General features: G+C 41.3%; 1 protein-coding gene across 4 annotated transcripts in view; it reads right to left on the reverse strand.

Annotated features, from left to right (window-relative positions):
* The window catches only part of NUDT13 (nudix hydrolase 13), a 23412-nt gene that overhangs the window by 2080 nt on the left and 2343 nt on the right, over positions 1-18989 (reverse strand). For 2 of the 4 annotated variants that reach the window (XM_017854536.1, XM_017854537.1), the window contains exons 2-8: positions 16276-16367; positions 10267-10406; positions 8139-8273; positions 6048-6154; positions 5139-5264; positions 4873-4984; positions 3195-3349 (exon numbers count right to left, since the gene is read on the reverse strand). In XM_017854536.1, coding sequence (XP_017710025.1) covers positions 3195-3349; positions 4873-4984; positions 5139-5264; positions 6048-6154; positions 8139-8273; positions 10267-10406; positions 16276-16358 — 858 coding nt within the window. In that variant the 5' untranslated portion in view covers positions 16359-16367. Of the gene's footprint in view, positions 1-3194; positions 3387-4872; positions 4985-5138; positions 5265-6047; positions 6155-8138; positions 8274-10266; positions 10407-16275; positions 16368-18989 lie in introns of all 4 variants that reach the window. The other 2 variants (XR_001881941.1, XM_017854538.1) reach the window with 2 other exon arrangements.

Below are 18989 nucleotides of genomic sequence, written 5' to 3' on the forward strand. Positions count from 1 at the left end.
GTGAGCTGAGATCTGGCCACTGCACTCCAGCCTGGGTGACAGAGCGAGACTCCTCAAAAAAAAAAAATAATAAAATACAAATATTACTTTTTTATTTATTTATTTTTTGAGATGGAGTTTTGCTCTTTTTGCCCAGGCTATAGGGCAATGATGTGATCTTGGCTCACTGCAACCTCCACCTCCCAGGTTCAAATGATTCTCCTGCCTCAGCCTCCCGAATAGTTGGGATTACAGGCACCCACCACCACACCTGGCTAATTTCTTTGTATTTTTAGTAGAGACGGGGTTTCACTGTGTTGGACAGGCTGGTTTAGAACTCCTGACCTCAGGTGATCCACCTGCCTCCCAAAGTGCTGGGATTACAGGCGTGAGCCACTGTGCCCAGGCACTCTTTTTTTTTTTTTTTTTTAAAGGATAAGGGTTAACGATAGTCAAAAGCATAGTCTCATCTTTGCAAGAAGCAAAGTAACATGAACTTCATGCTGAGGAAGCTGAAATAGATTAGATATTCTATAAAAGATTCTATAAAAACCAAAACACACAATAGGCAAACTTTGGCAGGCAGAGACCATCGGTCAGGGATGCTAGAGAAGTGCAAGATGAGATTGGATAAGACAATGTCTAGCCAGGCATGGTGGCTTATGCCCATAATCCCAGCACTTTGGGAGGCTGAGGTGGAAGGATCACCTGAGGTCAGGAGTTCGAGACCAGCCTGGCCAACATGATGGAACCCCGTTTCTAATAAAAATACAAAAATTAGCCAGGCATGCTGGAGGCACCTGTAATCCTAGCTACTCGGGTGGCTAAGGCAGGAGAATTGCTTGAACCCGGGAGGCAAAGGTTGCACTGAGCTGAGATCGTGCCACTGCACTCCAGCCTGGGCGACAAGAGTGAGACTCTATTTTTAGTTCCCAGCATCCTAACTGACTTGAGCAGTAAGACCAATCCTGCAGTCAGTCATTAAATGATGCCTGATTGTGTGCCTACTATATGTAAGACACTCTTAAGTCCTGACAATAAAAGATAAATTGTCTCATAAAAACTGTTGGGAACATCAGATATCCACATGCAAAAGAATGAAATTGGACCCTTATCTTACACCATATACAAAAACCAACTTAAAATGGATTAAAGACTTAAATGTAAAACTTGAAACAATAAAACTCTTAGAAGAAAACATAAAGGAATAAATTTCTAGACATTAGACTGGGCAGCGGTCTCTTAGATATGACACCAAAAACACAGGCAAGAAAAGCAAAGATAGACAAGTAGGGATTCTATCAAACTAAAGCTTCTGCAGAGTCAGGGAATCAATCAACAGAGTGAAGAGACAACCTGCAGAATGGGAGAAAATATTTGCAGACCCTGTATCTAATAAGGAGTTAATATCCAAAATATATAAGGAACTCCTACAACTTAATACCAAAAAATAAATAAGCCAACTTAAAAATGGACAAAGGATCTAAATAGACATTTCTCCAAAGAAGATATTCAAATGGCCAACAGGTATGTGAAAAGGTGCTCAACATCACTAATCATCAGGGAAATGCAAATGAAAACCTCATACCTTCTTTGATGGCTACTATTAACTTATACCTTCTTTAATGGCTACTATTAAAAAAGTACAAAGGACAGCAGGTATTGGTAAGGATGTAGAGAAAAGGGAACCCGTATATACTGTTGGGGGGAATGTAAGTTGGTGCACCTACTATGGAAAAAGATATGGAGGTTCCTCAAAAAATTAAAATTGAATGACCCTTTGATCTAGCAACCCACTTCTGGATATGTGTCCAAAGGGACTGAAATCTGGATCTTGAAGAGATATCTGCACTCCCATGTTCACTGCAGCATTATTCACAGTGGATGAATAGATAAAGAAAATGTGGTATATACATATAATAGACTATTATTCAGCCTTAAAAAGGAAGGAAATCCTGCATTTGCAACAAGATAGATGGGTCCAAAGGACATGCTAAGTGAAATAAGCCAGACACAGAAAGACAAATATTGTATGATCTCACTTATATGTGGAATCTAAAATAGTCAAACTTATAGAAGCAGAGAGTAGAGTGGTGGTTGCCAGGGGCTGAAGGGAGGGGAAAATGGCGGGGGTGGCCACTGGTCAAAGGGTACAAGGGGTCAGTCATGCAAAATAAGTTTTGAAGATCTGTACACCATAAGGTCTACAATTAATAATACTATATTATATACATAAAATTTGCTAAGAAAATAGATCTCACATCAAGTGCTTTTACCACAAAATAAAAAAAAAAAAAGTGGGGTGGGAGAAAAATAAAAGGTGGGAGGACACTTTTGTAGTTGATGAATAAGTTTACGGCATTGATAGTGATGATGGTTTGATAATTTCAAGGGTATATGCTTCTCTGCTGAAGCAGGAGAATCACTTGAACCCAGGAGGTGGAGGTTGCAGTGAGCCGAGATTGTGCCACTCACTGCACTCAGGCAGGCTGGGTGACAGAGTAAGACTCAGTCTCAAAAAAAAAAAAAAAAGAAAGAAAGAAATTATCTCATGACTGACATACATGCAAGGGAGAATGGAGATTATTTGCTTCCTTTACTGGTCTGCAAATTCCTTGAGGGCATAAATCATATTTAATTTAATTAATTAATTTATTTATTTTCGAGATGCATTCTCGCCATTGCCTAGGCTGGAGTGCAATGGCTCAATCTCAGCTCACTGCAATCTCCACCTCCCGGGTTCAAGCAATTCTCCTGCCTCAGCCTCCCAAGTAGCTGGGACTACAGGCACCTGCCACCACGCCCAGCCAATTTTTGTATTTTTAGTTGAGATGAGGTTTCACTATCTTGGCCAGGCTGGTCTTGAACACCTGGCCTCGTGATCCACCTACCTCAGCCTCCCAAAGTGCTGGGATTACAGGCATGAGCCACCCGCGCCCGGCCTTAATTTTTGTATTTTCAGTAGAGATAGGGTTTTGCCATGTTGGCCAGGCTGGTCTTGAACTCCTGACCTCAAGTGATCCGCCCACGTCAGCCTCCCAAAGTGTTGGGATTACAGACATGAGCCACCGTGCTCAGCCCTAAATCATATTTTACAAATGTTTATATAATCTAGATGATGCTGGACTAGACAAGTGCTTAATAAGTACTTGCTGATGAGCAGATTGGATGAAGCAAAAGAACTATCACAGCATAAGGGAAACGTAAGAACTTACTTCTGTTTGCCCTGGTTTCACAGTTGCATGGCAAGCAATCATGAGTGAGCCACTAGGAAAGGGCCAGTGCTGGGATGCATAGTACTGCAGGCTTTCCACCTCCAATCCCACCTCTTCTGCAACTTCTCGACGGATGGTCTCTTCCACACTTTCACCTACAAGCACTCAGATTAATTCAGGACAGCCCTGTAGCTAGAAGAGTGATACAGACAGCCCATTTGAGAAAGGCACACAACACTGGCTCCAAAGTTTCAATGAAACGCTCTTGGGAGTGTCCTAAAACTCCGAGTCATTCTAACAATAAGAATCAGGTCGTCCAGAGCTGTGTGTTGTACCACAGTGCTAAAGCCTGCTAGGTTAGTTATTATAATGCAAAGTAAGGGTGACAGTAGGAGGGACTACTGCCCTCAGCTTTCATAAAATTCCACTTTTCACCATTTGCAAATTTGACCCCAGTAGACTAGAGAAAAAAACCAACCTGTAAATAAATACTGAATTTTAGCTAATGTTATGCCTGCTGAAATAGGAAGAAGTGTACTAATATCTTAAATCTGTGCATCAAAAAGTAAGATTAATTAATGGATAGATGAACAGCTTTGTGATAAAGTAAGTGTAGTAAAAATTTATGGAATCGGCCGGGCGTGGTGGCTCAAGCCTGTAATCCCAGCACTTTGGGAGGCCGAGACGGGCGGATCACGAGGTCAGGAGATCGAGACCATCCTGGCTAACCCGGTGAAACCCCGTCTCTACTAAAAAATACAAAAAAAAAAACTAGCCGGGCGAGGTGGCGGGCGCCTGTAGTCCCAGCTACTCGGGAGGCTGAGGCAGGAGAATGGCGTCAACCCGGGAGGCGGAGCTTGCAGTGAGCTGAGATCCGGCCACTGCACTCCAGCCTGGGCGACAGAGCAAGACTCCGTCTCAAAAAAAAAAAAAAAAAAAAATTTATGGAATCTAGGGGTGTGCTCAGAGCAGGGGGCCTAAAGAATGGCTCCTCTGTTTATAACACACCCAACAGGAATCTGGGGTCATTGTCATGAGAGGCACGAAGCTTGTGGCCTCCCTACAAACAACTGCCTACAGGTGAAGAGGAAAAAAAATTATAGAATCTGGGTAGTGGGTGTATGGGTGTTCACCGTATAATTCTTTCAACAATCTCCTATGTTTGAAAATTTGCTTAAAAAAATAGTATGGCTCACACCTGTAATCCCAACACATTGGGAGGTCAAGGCAGGCAGGTCACTTGAAGCCAGGAGTTCAAGACTGGCCTAGGCAACACAGCGAGATCCTGTCTCTACAAAAAATTTTAAAAATTAGCCGGGCATAGTAGCCTGTGTCTGTAGTCCTAGCTATTCAGGAGGCTGAAGTGGGAGGATTGCTTGAGCCCAGAAGGTTCAGGCTGCAATGAGCCATGATTGTGCCACTGCACTCCAGCTTGAACAACAGGGTGAGACTCTGTCTCAAAAAAAAGGAAAGGAAAAAATTTTATATGTGTGTGTGTGTGTGTGTGTGTATAATGCCAGAAATTTTACATATATATAATGCCAGAAGGCAGTTTTCTTGACATGATAGAAAAGAATGTGCTTGGGAATCCAAACTCCATAGCAACAAGACAGAGAAGATTGTATTAGTAAGATTGTATATCTTCCAGTGTCACCTGTATATCCCCTTAACTCCTTACCTATATCACAAAAACCTGCCAAGGCAGAATACATTCCCTTGGGAAAAGAGCTTTGGCGGGCAAGCAGGCATCGGGTCCCATCTGACACCAGCGTGATCACCACAGGAGCCATCTAGGAAAGGGGAATGGAAACTGAGATGCTGGCACTTGGGGGCCTGCCAATGAGCTAAAGCAGTGTATAATTAAGGAACTGCACAGGCTTTCTTCCCCAGGACAAAGCAGTGCACAGTCTTCTTGGATTACTGTCCTCTTACAGCAATACTTACCTGTGGATAATAGATGATATTATTGGAAGGGCACACACGCTTGCTGCCAGCCACATTCTTCTTGGTGGGCTGCCCACTTCTGCTGCAGAACTGATGAGCATCATGCCAGCGGAGAAGAGCTTGAGCCTAGGGACACAAAGATGGGCCTGGTTTCATTTGGAGAGAATGCAGGGCTCATCTTTAACAGCACTGGGCCTACTATCTGGAACAACTCACAGGGAAATGCCAATCTCTTTCCAGCCCACATAATTTAAATGGTTACTGTTTAAATTTTAGGACAAGTAAACTAACTGAACATATTCCTCTAGCATCAGAAATCTGAATAAAAGAAAGCATATTTTTTAATGTATTATGATTTAAAACATATGAAGTATATAAGGTAATAAAATGAACACCCATGTATTCACTAACCAGCTTAAAAATAAAACATTCCCAGTATAGTTGAACATCCTAAAATGTTCTTCTCCCCAGTAAAGTTGGAATTTTTTGCAACTAAAAAAATATTTAGAGGTTTCTTTTTAAATTAAATGCACAATCAAAATACTTTAGCAAGTGAAATCTAAAGCTGTGAGGGCAAGTCATTAAAGCAATGTAAAGTAATTTCTCTTAGGGAAAACATGATGCTGTGTGGGTCATTAAAAATGTTTATGAGGCTGTCAGATCCTATTGCCATAGATCTGCATGTCTTTAGGAGACAATGATCTTGACAGTGGTTCTGCCAAAAACAAGGGCAAAAGAAGGGAGAATAAGCAATCTTCCTACAGCACATTGTCCTGCCAGTGTTTGTAGAAAGGACTAGAATCTGCAAAAGAAGAAACCAAACATCACTGTAGCCTTGGATTTACACATGGATTTACCCACACATACTGCTCTACTAAATTTCCTGCAGAATGAGAAACCAGAATCTACCGTGGACAGCATGGAGGCATCCCTTGCATTGAGTTGAAAGAGAGCCTTTCTCAGCTCAATGAAAGACCCCTTGAGCTCTGTCTCCATTTCAGGTTTGTGTAAGGAGGCTAGAAAATTAGAAAAGATAATGAAATTAAACAATGACAAACTTTGCCTCAGGGTCTCTCTCCAGTCTGTCCTGTTAAAATAGTGTTTCCCAAACTTGCCTCATGAGATTCAGCTGGAGAAAGTAAAATATATCCGGGTTCTCAGCTGGGTGTGGGGGTGTGTGCCTGTAGTCCCAGCTACTCAGGAGGCGGGGGCAGGAGGATGGCTTGAGGCCATTAGGAGTTCCAGGCTACATACAGTGCACTATGATCACACCTGTGAATAGCCACTGCACTCCAGCGAGACCCCATCTCTCAAATTTAAAAAAGGCCAGGCACCACACTTTGGGAGGCCGAGAAGGGTGAATCACGTGAAGTCAGGAGTTCAAGACCAGCCTGGCCAACATGGTGAAACCCTGTCTGTACTGAAAACACAAAACTTAGCCGGGCTTGGTGGTGGGTACCTGTAATCCCAGCTACTCAGGAGGCTGAGGCAGGAGAATCACTTGAACCCAGGAGACAGAGGTTGCAGTGAACCGAGATTGCACCATTGCACTCCAGCCTGGGTGACAGCAAAACTCCATCTCAAAATAAATAAATATATACATAAAATTTTTTTAAAAAGCAAGATTCTCAAGCCCCTACCTGGAGATTCTAAAGCAGCTGGCATGGAGTGAGGCCCAGGAATCTCTATTTTTTAACAAGCACCAGGTGATTCTTATATTCAGGCCAGTTTGGGAAACATTAGCACATAGTATGTCTCAAGATCTTCCTCAGGGCAACAAGAACATTTGCATTAGCTTATCCTTGGAAAAGAGATGAAGTGGGACCTTATGGCTCCTATCTGAACCTCATCCCAGCATCACTACATTTATACCTAGACCATTAAAGACAGAAGGAAAGCCTGACAGGAGCCATGAGCCACTAGCAAAGTGGTTCCCAACTGCAGGTCTGTGGAGCCAGAGCTACTCTGTGGAAACATTTTTATTCACCTGTATTCATAAAAGAAATAAGAATGATGTCATAAGTTTTTTTTAACATTTCTTATGAAATATTGAAATATACAAAATGTGACCGCGCGCCGTGGCTCCTGCCTGTAATCCCAGCACTTTGGGAGGCTGAGGCAGGCAAATCACCTGAGGTCAGGAGTTTGAGACCAGCCTGACCAACATGGAGAAATCCAGTCTCTACTAAAAATACAAAACTAGCCAGGCGTGGTGGCACATGCCTGTAATCCCAGCTACTAGGGAGGCCGAGGCAGGAGAATTGCTTGAACCCAGGAGGTAGAGGTTGCGGTGAGCCGAGATTGCGCCATTGCACTCCAGCCTGGGCAACAAGAGTGAAACTCCACCTCAAAAAAAAAAAAAAAAAAAAAAAATATATATTTATATTATATATACACACACACACACACACACACACACACACACACACACAAATGTATAGGCCAGGTGTGGTGGCTCATACCTATAATCTTAGCACTTTGGGAGGCCAAGGAGGGAGGATTGCTTGTGCCCAGGAGTTTGAGAACAGCCTGAGCAACATAAGGAGATCCCCATCTCTATTTAAAAAAAAATTAAAAATTAGCCAGGCATGGTAGTACATGCCTATGGTCCCAGCTACTCAGGAGGCTGAGGTGGGAGGATTACTTGAGCCCAGGGGGTCAAGGCTGCAGTGAGTTGTGATTGTACCACTGCACTCCAGCCTGGGCGACAGCAAGACATTGTCTCAATAAATAAAATAAATAAATAAAATGTATAATGGTACAGAGACTAATACCATAAACATTCATGTACCCATCACCTAACTTAGAAGGCATTAAAATATCCTTTATTTTCATTTAAATGATGATAGCAGATGACAGTGTTTTTAATGTCCTTTTTAAAAAAATAGAAAGTTGATAACCTTTCGTATTCCCCAAATTTTCCTTTAAATTTTACCATTATGTGAAATCCCAAATTCTGAAGACCACTGGGAAGTACCCATTAGGAATAATGTTATGTACCACTTATGGAAAAGGAGCTATCCAGACCTAGATCCAGAGCAAACCATGCCTCCTGCTGCTCAGAGCATCCAATCAACACAGAATCTTCTATTCTTTGTGCATCCTGTCCAAATTTACCCAGGAGCCTTTCCAACTCTAAGAAACAGAAGGGAGAAAAGCAAAACACAAAGGTTTCTATTAAATCACTACAGCCATGTTAGACTCAGGGAAAATCATCTACTTCAGCTTAAAGTAGGTATACTTGGCTTCCAGCTGCAACTAGTTAGCTATGTAACCTTGGTCTAACCATTTAACCTTTCCAGGCCTGTTTTCTCCTTAGCAATCTGAGGACTTTAGACCAAAGAAGGAATTCTTGTATAACATTGTATTACTCTATGACTGTATCATGAAAGGAAAATATCCCCTAGATAGTAAGATGCATGATAGTTAACTTATTAAGTCATTGAAAAAAAAATAAGTGTCACACTTAAAATGGTAGAGACCAAGGCTGGGGGGCAGGGAGGATTGCTTGAAGCCAGGAGTTTGAGACCAGCCTGGGCAACACAGCAAGACCTTGTCTCTACAAAAAATAAAATCAGCTGGGTGCAGTGAAGTGCACACCTGTAGTTCCAAAAACTTGGGAGGCAGAGGTGGGAGGATCTCTTGAGCCCAGGAGTTCAAGGCTGCAGTTAAAGACCAATCCAGTTCTGTAATTAACCTCCAGAATGTGCTACTTTTGTGGACCAAAGTAGAGTAAAATACTCATCTGAGATGCCAATCTCTAAGAGATGAGTGCTGTGTAGGGAGAAATCCTATACACTTGTTCATGATGGACTCATATTTATTTGTTCATAATACAACATAACACACAAAAAAATCATAATACAACATAAACATTGCTAAATCTCTAAATAATGTATAGTGCCTTCTGATGGAGTCCTCAGATTCTTCTGCACTCCTAGAAACTACCTATCCAAGTGCTCTAACTTCTGACCTATGGGGGAAATTCACTGGCAATACAGAAATTAGTCAGTATATAGTGACTCATATAAAACTGAAAGTTCACATTTTGTTTTCTGTCTTTGAGACACCACCAGGCTCAACTAATTTTTTGTTCCTGGGTAGAGATGGGGTCTCACTATGTTGCCCAGGCTGGTTTTGAACTCCTGGGCTCAAGCAATCCACTGACCTTAGCCTCCCAAAGTGCTGGGATTACAGGCATGAGCCACGCAACCCAGCCAAAGTTTGCATTTTGAATGACAAATCCCAGTGGCTTAGATATCTTTAGTTATATATGCTAAAAGAGTTCTAGAAGCAAATTTATTTTAATTCACTTTTAATCTTGACCCTTCTAATAAAAATGAAGTTATGATGGAACTCTTTTTTTTTTTAATTTTAATTTTAATTTTAATTTTAATTTTTTTTTGAGACGTCGGCTCACTGCAAGCTCCGCCTCCCAGGTTCATGCCATTCTGCCTCTGCCTCCTGAGTAGCTGGGACTACAGGCGCCTGCCACCACGTCCAGCTAATTTTTTTGTAATTTTTAGTAGAGACTTGTTAGCCAGGTTGGTCTCAATGTCTTGACCTTGTGATCCTCCTGCCTCAGTCTCCCAAAGTGCTGGGATTACAAGTGTGAGTCACCTTGCCCGGCCATGATAGAACTCTTAATTAGCATAACAGTGTATACCTCAGTGGAGGCTGGAATTCACTGCTCTAAGGCAAAGATGGGCAAACTTTCTGGAAAGAGATACTAAATATTTTAGGCTTTGTGAGTCATACAGTCTCTGTCACAACTGCATTGTAGTGCAAAAGTAGCTATAGACAATATGTCAATGAATGAGTATGGCTATGTTCCAATAAAAATTAATTTACAAAACAGGTAGCAGGTACACTTTGGACAGCAGTTTTACCAACCCCTGGTTTAAGGCATTAGTGGTTCATTTCATCACCAAATAATATTTGACTGGACAACTAGAGTTCATAAAATAAATTATTAGTTGGCAGAAGCAGTCACACAAGCATGAGACTCAAAAGCTTTTTGAAAAATCTAGACTCCAAAGTTCAAGGATCTTTCTTAGAATTCATTATAGGCTGAATTCTGCTCAGTGGCCACAGGCTGGTCAACACCACTGGTCCACCCTGGACTTACCTAACAGGCTATGTCGGGGGGCCAGGTATTGATGTGCTGAAGTCTGAAGCAGAGGAGCCAGACCATGAAAGAGGTAAAACACTCCTGTTTGCTGGGCTTTTTTACATGCATCATCATCTTCCTTCAGTTCAAATAAATACCTGTATTTGGGAAATAAACCATTACAAAACCACCCTTAGTTACCTGTATAGCGTTCATCTTTGAGAATGCTGCCGCTGCATCCCTCTCCTACCATGGTTATTTCCCTTTATTTACAACCTAATTTGCTCCAAAAAGGGTTTGAGGTGGCTATAGGTAATCATTCATTCCCTCCTTTGTCTTACTGTGTACCTCACCCATACTTCTGTGGTTGCACTATTGGTTTATTTGTTCATTTGTCTGTCGCCTCTGAGAGACTATGATCTCCTTAAGGGGAACGTATGCTTTACTCAGCTCTGTATCTCTGTAGTTAGCATATTGAATGGCTCGATTCAATAAATATTTATTGAATTGAACTTCAAGGGTAATAAATATTTACTGAATTGAACTTCAAGGTACTCTGCCAATATTATACTGTGAGGCAAGAATTTACATGAGTGGAGTGAAAGGAAAACAAGTACAGTGATAAAACATCAACCACAAAATACCTAGAGATGGGAACAGACTTTTTCACAGCAGATAAAGAGTAAACACTGTATCTTCAGTGACCCTCATTCAATCTAGGGAAGATAAAGAACAAATTTTACCTTCAATGTACCCTTACTTCAAACATCTAGATCCCAAAGTAGATACCATTAACTCCTTATCTCTAGCAAAGGGAGCACCTGGCCGGGCGTGGTGGCTCACGCCTGTAATCCCAGCACTTTGGGAGGCCAAGGCAGGTGGATCACGAAGTCAGGAGTTCAAGACCAGCCTGGCCAATATGGTGAAACCCTGTCTCTACTAAAAATACAAAAATTATCTGGGCGTGGTGGCATGTGCCTGTAGTCCCAGCTACTCAAGAGGCTGAGGCAGAAGAATCGTTTGAACCTGGGAGGCGAAGGTTGCAGTGAGCAGAGATCACGCCACTGCACTCTAGCCTGGGTGACAGAGCAAGACTCTGTCTCAAAAAAAAAAAAAAAAAAAAGACAAAGGGAGCACTGATGAAACCTATATTTAACCTATTTAATAAGGATAGTATTTTCATTTTCTTTCTTTCTTCTTTTTTTTTTGAGACAGAGTCTCACTCTGTCACCCAGGCTGGAGTGCAGTGGCATGATCTCAGCTGACTGCAGCTTCTGCCTCCCAGGTTTAGCCAATTCTCATGCCTCAGCCTCCCGAGTACCTGGGATTACAGGCATGCTCCAGCATGCCCAGCTAATTTTTGTATTTTAGTAGAGATGGGGTTTCATCATGTTGGCCAGGCTGGTTTCGAACTCCTGACCTCAAGTGATCTGCCCTCGGCCTCCCAAAGTGCTGGGATTTACAGGTGTGTGCCACCGTGCCCAGCCATAGTATTTTCAGTAGCCAAAATGAAAATGTGGAAAAAGGGAATACCCTCCTATTCTTGGTTTCTCAAAAAAAGGCAATAGTAATGGGGTAAGTACAAGGCTTTTCCAGTACCTTCATTAAAGGTGGGCTGAGTCTCTCCCTTCAAATCCTTGTGATCAGCAGGGACAGAATGCAGATTCCCCTGGGGCTTTGGGGTTAGCCATTTTTGCCTGTCAAAAGCCCTAAAACAGACGCTCAGGTAAAAACTGGCTTCTTTTGTCAAGTTGGAAAAATAGTTTGCAGATATTTCCTGTGGGATCTGAGAACTCTTGTAATACCAGTAGGCAGAGCTGGCTCAACATGAAAATAAAAAGCAAAAAGACAAATGCACCCAGTGGTATCTTTCAGAATCTATTCTGACTGTGATAAAAGGGGTTACAATGAGCTCTTTATAAATAGAAGACAAAAGAAACCTGATCTTTTAAGACTTGTGATATTTTTAAACTTACTATGAGTCACTGTAGCCTCCTGGGGCAAAGACTCAATGCATGCCAAAGGAGAGACATGTGTCACTCAGAAGTTACCAAATATAAACAATAGAACAAACACTGCTGCCGTCGTAAAAGAACAGAAAGAGTGGTACAACCTGTACTTGCCCTAATGACCCTAAAAAGCAAAACACCTACAAAAACACCCAGGTTAAGGTCTTAGACCCAAGGCCTTACTGGAACTGGAATTGAGATCCAAAAGTTCCTTACACTCCTCTGGATCAGGAACTCTTATTTTCAAAAATTTATTTTCCCTTTTCAGTTATAATAGCATGGAAATTGCTACAATGATCAAAGCTGAAAATATTTAGATTATTTTAAAACAAAGTTTTCCCTTATTTCAACAGTAAAAAATAGTCAGTCTTTAATAATCAGAATATACAATTGTCAATTTTTTTAAAAGGAAATCATCAAAATCCCACCACTCAGGGGTAATCACTGTTTACACCTTGGAATTCTCTAAGTGATTAATATTATATATCAATACATATATATTTAGAATCCATCAAACCTACTAATTTGTAGCCTTTTTTCTTAAACATACGTAAACATTTTCACATCATATTCTTTATTGATAGACTTTTATTCTTTTCTCTTTTTTTGTTTTGAGACAGAATTTCGCTCTTGTTTTCCAGGCTGGAGTGCAGTGGCGCAATCTTGGCTCACTGCAAATTCTGCCTCCTGGGTTAAAGTGATTCCCTTGCCTCAGCCTCCCAAGTAGCTGGGATTACAGGTGTCCGCCACAACACCTAGCTAATTTTTGTATTTTTAGTAGAGATGGGGTTTTGCTATATTGGCCAGGCTGGTCTCGAACTCCTGACCTCAGGTGATCCACCCATTTTGGCCTCCAAAGTGCTGGGATTACAGGTGTGAGCTACTGTGCCTGGCCTCATTATTTTTATTCATTCTTAAATAGATTTATTTAATCACTTTAACATACTTAAATTTTAGACTCTATTCAATAATCATGTTACTATTCTTGGCTGGGCGCTGTGGCATACTCCTGTAATCCCAGCACTTTGGGAGGCCAAGGCGGGTGGATCACAAGGTCAAGAGATCGAGACCATCCTGGCCAACATGGTGAAACCCCTTCTCAACTAAAAATACAAAAATTAGCTGGGTGTGGCGGCGTGCATCTGTAGTCCCAGCTACTCGGGAGGTTGAGGCAGGAGAATCACTTCAACTGGTGAGGCAGAGGTTGCAGTGAGCTGAGATCACATCACTGCAGTCCGGCCTGGCAACAGAACAAGACTCCATCTCAAAAGAAGAAGAAAAAAAAAATTCTTGTAGTTAAAGGAGTACAAGCAACCTAAATATCCAACAATATCTGAAACAAGTGTCACAATTTTGTTGTTTGTTCACCCTTGTTCATGTAGGATTTTACGCTTATGTGCTTCTAATTTTTTTTTTCTCGAGACACTATCACGCAGGCTGGAGTGCAGTGACACGATCTTGGCTCATGGCAACCTCCACCTCCCAGGTTCAAGTGACTCTCCCACCTCAGCCTCCTGAGTAGCTGTGACTACAGGTGCACGCCACCATGCCTGGCTAATTTTTCTATTTTTAGTAGAGATACGGTTTCACCATGTTGGCCAACCTGGTCTCAAATTCCTGACCTCAAGTGATCTGCCCACCTTGGCTTCCCAAAGTGCTGGGATTACAGGTGTGAGCCACTGCACCCAGCCTTTATATGCCTCTAAATTTTGGACTGGGCACTCATGCTTGGTAGGGCTTTATATGTAGGAATCACTGGTTGTGAGTATATACTTCCTAAGGAGTTTTATATTTGTGTTTACATGGTGCCCCAGGGGTATTTTCAGTCCAAGGTTACTATTTAAATTCATTTATTAGGCTGGGCATGGTGGCTCATGCCTATAATCCCAGCACTTTGGGAGGTAGAGGCAGGAGGATTGCTTGAGTGCAGGAGTTTAAGACTAGCCTGGGCAACATAGCAAGACCCTAGCTTACAAACAATAAAAAAAATATTGGCCGGGCGTAGTGGCTCATGCCTGTAATCCCAGCACTTTGGGAGGCCGAGGCAGGCAGATCACGAGGTCAGGAGATTGAGACCATCCTGGCTAACATGGTGAAACCCTGTCTCTACTAAAATACAAAAAATTAGCCGGGCGTGCTGGTGGGCACCTGTAGTCCCAGCTACTCGGGAGGCTGAGGCAGGAGAATGGTGTGAACCCAGGAGACGGAGCTTGCAGTGAGCCGAGATCGCGCCACTGCACTCCAGCTTGGGCGACAGAGCAAGACTCTGCCTCAAAAAAAAAATATATATATATATATACCTCAAAAAATAAAATATATATATATATATTAGCCAGGCATGGTGGTGCATAAGTAGCTATGCATGTGATCCTAGCTACTTGGTGGGAGAATTGATTCAGCCTGGGAGGTTGAGGCTGCAGTGAGCTATGATCATACCACTGCACTCTAGCCTGTGTGACAGAGCAAGATCCTGTCTCAAAAAGAAAAAAAATAAAAAAAAATTATTTCTTAGATTAAGGGTTCTAGGACCACACCACACAGATAGTATAAATTTAAACCCCAAAACTGTATGAAAGCAGTCTAGTGATTTCAAATTCACAGATTTCTAATTTCTCCAGGCTGAGACAAAAAAGTCTTTATCATCTTTATGTGCTATTGTAGATTTTTATTTCCTACTCTACCTTTCACTGAAGTTTAGTTCTTGGGGAGAGGGGGTGGGGTTATCTACCTTATTTACAGGAAACTTCATGAAATATTATTCAATAGTTTTTCTCATCTGAAGTGACAGGTATAGAACAATATAGTTTTAACTTGTTTATTATTCTATTATAGTACCTTAATTTACTTAATTTCTCCCTTACTGTTCATTCATTCAACAGTACTTTAGTGCCTACCATGTGCCAGGCACTGTTTTATGAAGTAGGGGTACCATGGTGGAAAGACAAAGTCTGATCTTAATAGAACTTATATTCAAGTGTGTGAGATATTTTAGATATCATTGGATATTTAGTTTAAAATTTTTTGGCCAGGTGTGGTGGCTCACGCCTGTAATCCCAACACTTTGGGAGGTCAAGGCAGGTGGATTGCCAGAGTTCAGGAGTTCAGACCAGCATGGACAACATGGCAAAACCCTGTCTCTACACAAAGATACAAAAATTAGCCAGGCATGGTGGCATGTGCCTGTAGTTCCAGCTACTTGGGGTTTGAGGTGGGAGGATCACTTGACCCCAGCAGATCAAGGCTGCAGTGAGCCAAGACTGTACCACTGCACTTCAGCCTGACAGAGTGAGACTCCATCTCTAAAAAAATTGAAAAAATACTTTTTTTATGTTTACTGGTTTATTATAAAGGATATTACAAAGGATACAAATAAAGAGATGCATTTAGGCCAGGTATGTGAGGGGAGGGTGTGGAGCTTCCATGCCTCCCTGGGTGCGCCACCCTCCAGGAACTTCCATGTGTTCAGCTATCCAGAGGCTCTCTGAACCCTGTCCTTTTGGGTTTTTATGGAGGCTTCATTACATAGGCATGATTGACAACCATGTAGAAATGTGATTGGACAAAATGGTTATGATTTCATACTAACTGACCGGAAACGCAGCAATGTCTGTCTGTTCAGGTTCTCCTTGGCCTCTCTGTGCAGCCTTCCTTCCTCTGGAGTATGGGGCACAACCCTCTCTGGAATTAGGGTCTTTGGACCCACAATCAGATTAGAGTCCTGCCATGCGCAGGTAAAAGGAGGACAGGAGAAGGTACAAGAGATTTTGTTTCCTAAGGCCTGCTCCTGAGGTCTAAAGTGCCCCACATTATAACAAAAGACTGTAATAAGGGCCATAGGAATTATGAGCCAGAAAACACAGATGAATATATATACACACACACATATACACACACAAATATAATAATATATAATGTATATATAATAATCATAAACCTAATTATATATGTAAAATCATAATATCACAATAATTTAATGGGCCATACAGAATAATCAAAGCTCAGGTTGGCTAAAACTCACCGTGTCTTAGTAACATAGGTTGACAGCGGTCTATAGCACCAAAAAAATTTTCTCCTGCAAGCTATTCCACAATACAGGAACATTGTCGGGTCCTTAGGAAAAAAAAACAGGAGTTTTAAAAAAAGTCATAATATGAAATTTAAAGTAATGAATTGCCAAGAGGGTTATATTTTAAGCCAGAATGGGATCACTTTGTAATATTAAGGAAAGACAAACTCAATAGGAGTCAGGTGATCTTGTTTCTAAATTGCATTTCTACCCCTAAGTAGCTATGGGATCTCAGCATTTCAGTACTTCTTTCATCATCTAAAAAACTGAAACCTGTTCTACCCACCTAGAATAAGAATGAAGTAGAAGGAATCCTGTAGATAAGAATATATAGGGCCGGGCACAGTGGCTCACTTCTGTAATCCCAGCACTTTGGGAGGCCAAGATAGGTAGATCACGAGGTCAGGGGTTCCAGACCAGCCTGACCAACATGGTGAAACCCCCGTCTCTACTAAAATACAAAATTAGCTGGGCGTGGTGGCAGGTGCCTGTAATCCCAGCTACTCAGGAGGCTAAGGCAGGAGAATTGCTTGAACCTGGGAGGCGGAGGTTGCAGTGAGCTGGGATAGCGCCACTGCCCTCCAGCCTAGGCGACAGAGCAAGACTCTGTCTCAAAAAAAAAAAAAAAAAAAAAAAAAAAAAAAAAAAAGAATATATAAAGTCACAGCATTAGGAAATTTTTTTGGAAGGCAGCTATGCAAATTCACATGGATCCAAGATATTTTCTATTTTTCTGTAGCTCATTGGGAAAGAAAAAAAAAAAAACTAAAGAATCCATTCTGGCAGAGATGATCCCTTTAAATTGTGTATCAGTATTTTATTCCCCATGAAAAGTACCTTTCACATTGGCAGTAAAAAAAGTCAAGAATTCATTACAGTTAAATAACCAACCACCCTTTTCACTGTGTCTGAGGAAAGCAAGCTTTGACACTAAATGAAGAACATCTAAAATTTAGTCCTACTTCTTGGTTGCATAATTATGAATCACTGATGATGAATCCTTGGATAGTTTTGGCTACAGTCTATGTCCTAGCCATGAGTAAAATATATTTAGCAAATGACATTCAACAAAGTATTTATTGAGTACTGACTTTATTCAGGGTCCCCTAAAGAACACAAAAATATAAAGGAGGGAAATCCCTGCCCTCAAGGAACTCTAGCAGGAGAGAGAAAACAAATAGATAGCCAGCTTTCACAGAAGGCAGTATGCAATATGTGGGTTGCAAAGCACTCTAGGAGGTTGTTAAAAGTATTATTCCTACTTTAATAACCCCAAAACTAGTGTGATATACTAGAAAAAATGTATTTGAAGTCATTATTTCTGGCTCATACACCATTCAGAATGTAAACTCATATGATATTTTTACAGGCTGATTTGGAAATATCTATTAAAGTGACAAATCATAAGCCTTTTTCCTCAGCAATTCCATGTTTAGGAAATTTACCCTAGGAAGGAAAGGATATGTACAAGAATGTTAACTGAAAATTATGATAAAATGGATTAATACGTGACTTAAGAACAAATAGAAGGGCTGGGTGCGGTCCCTCACGCCTGTAATCCCAGCACTTTGGGAGGCCGAGGTGGGCAGATCACCTGAGGTCAGGAGTTCAAGACCAGCCTGACCAACATGGAGAAACCCCATCTCTACTAAAAATACAAAATTAGCCGGGCATGGTGGCACATGCCTGTAATCCCAGCTGCTCGGGAGGCTGAGGCAGGAGAATTGCTTGAACCTAGAAGGCAGAGGTTGCAGTGAGTCGAGATCGTGCCATTGCACTCCAGCCTGGACAACAAGAGCAAAACATCGTCTCAAAAAAAAAAAAAAGAAAGAAAAAGAACAAATAGAAAATAATATAACAGTGAAAAAAATATATATAGTAACAGGGAGAGATACTTACAATATATTATTAAGTAAACAAAAAAAGCAAGGAGGACTTGGAGGAGATACTAGTCAAAGTGTACAAAGTTTCAGTGAGGATGAATAAATTCTGGATATCTATTGTGCTGGTTTGGTAACTATAGTTCATAATGTATTGTATACTTAGAAATTACTAAGAAAGTAGATATTAAATGTTCTCAACACACAAAAAATTGTGAGGTGATAGATATATTAATTTGCCAGATTTAATCATTTCACAATGTATACCTGTATCAAAATATCACATTGTAAACTATAAATATATACATTTTTTGGTCAATTATACCTTAATAAAGCTGGAGAAAAAACAAGAACAGTTGGTTAACATGACCTAATTAATTTATAAAGAAAAGGACACAGACATACCAATATACATAAATTGTATGTATTTAATTATATTTTTCTTTCTTTTCTTTTTTTTTTTTTTTGAGACCAAGTTTCGCTCTTGTTGCCCAGGCTGGAGTGCAATGGCACAATCTTGGCTCACTGCAACCTCCACCTCCCAGGTTCAAGTGATTCTCCTGCCTCAGCCTCCCAAGTAACTGGGATTACAGGCATGCGCCACCATGCCCAGCTAATTTTGTAATTTTTTAGTAGAGACAGGGTTTCTCCATGTTGGTCGGGCTGGTCTCGAACTCCTGACCTCAGGTGATCTGCCTGCCTCGGCCTCCCAATGTGCTGGGATTACAGGCATGAGCCACCACCCCTGGCCTTATTTATATTTTTCTTTTCTTTTTTTTTTTTTTT

The sequence above is a fragment of the Rhinopithecus bieti genome, unplaced genomic scaffold (genome assembly GCF_001698545.2).
Source record: "Rhinopithecus bieti isolate Rb0 unplaced genomic scaffold, ASM169854v2 scaffold_36008, whole genome shotgun sequence".
NCBI lineage: Eukaryota > Metazoa > Chordata > Mammalia > Primates > Cercopithecidae > Rhinopithecus > Rhinopithecus bieti.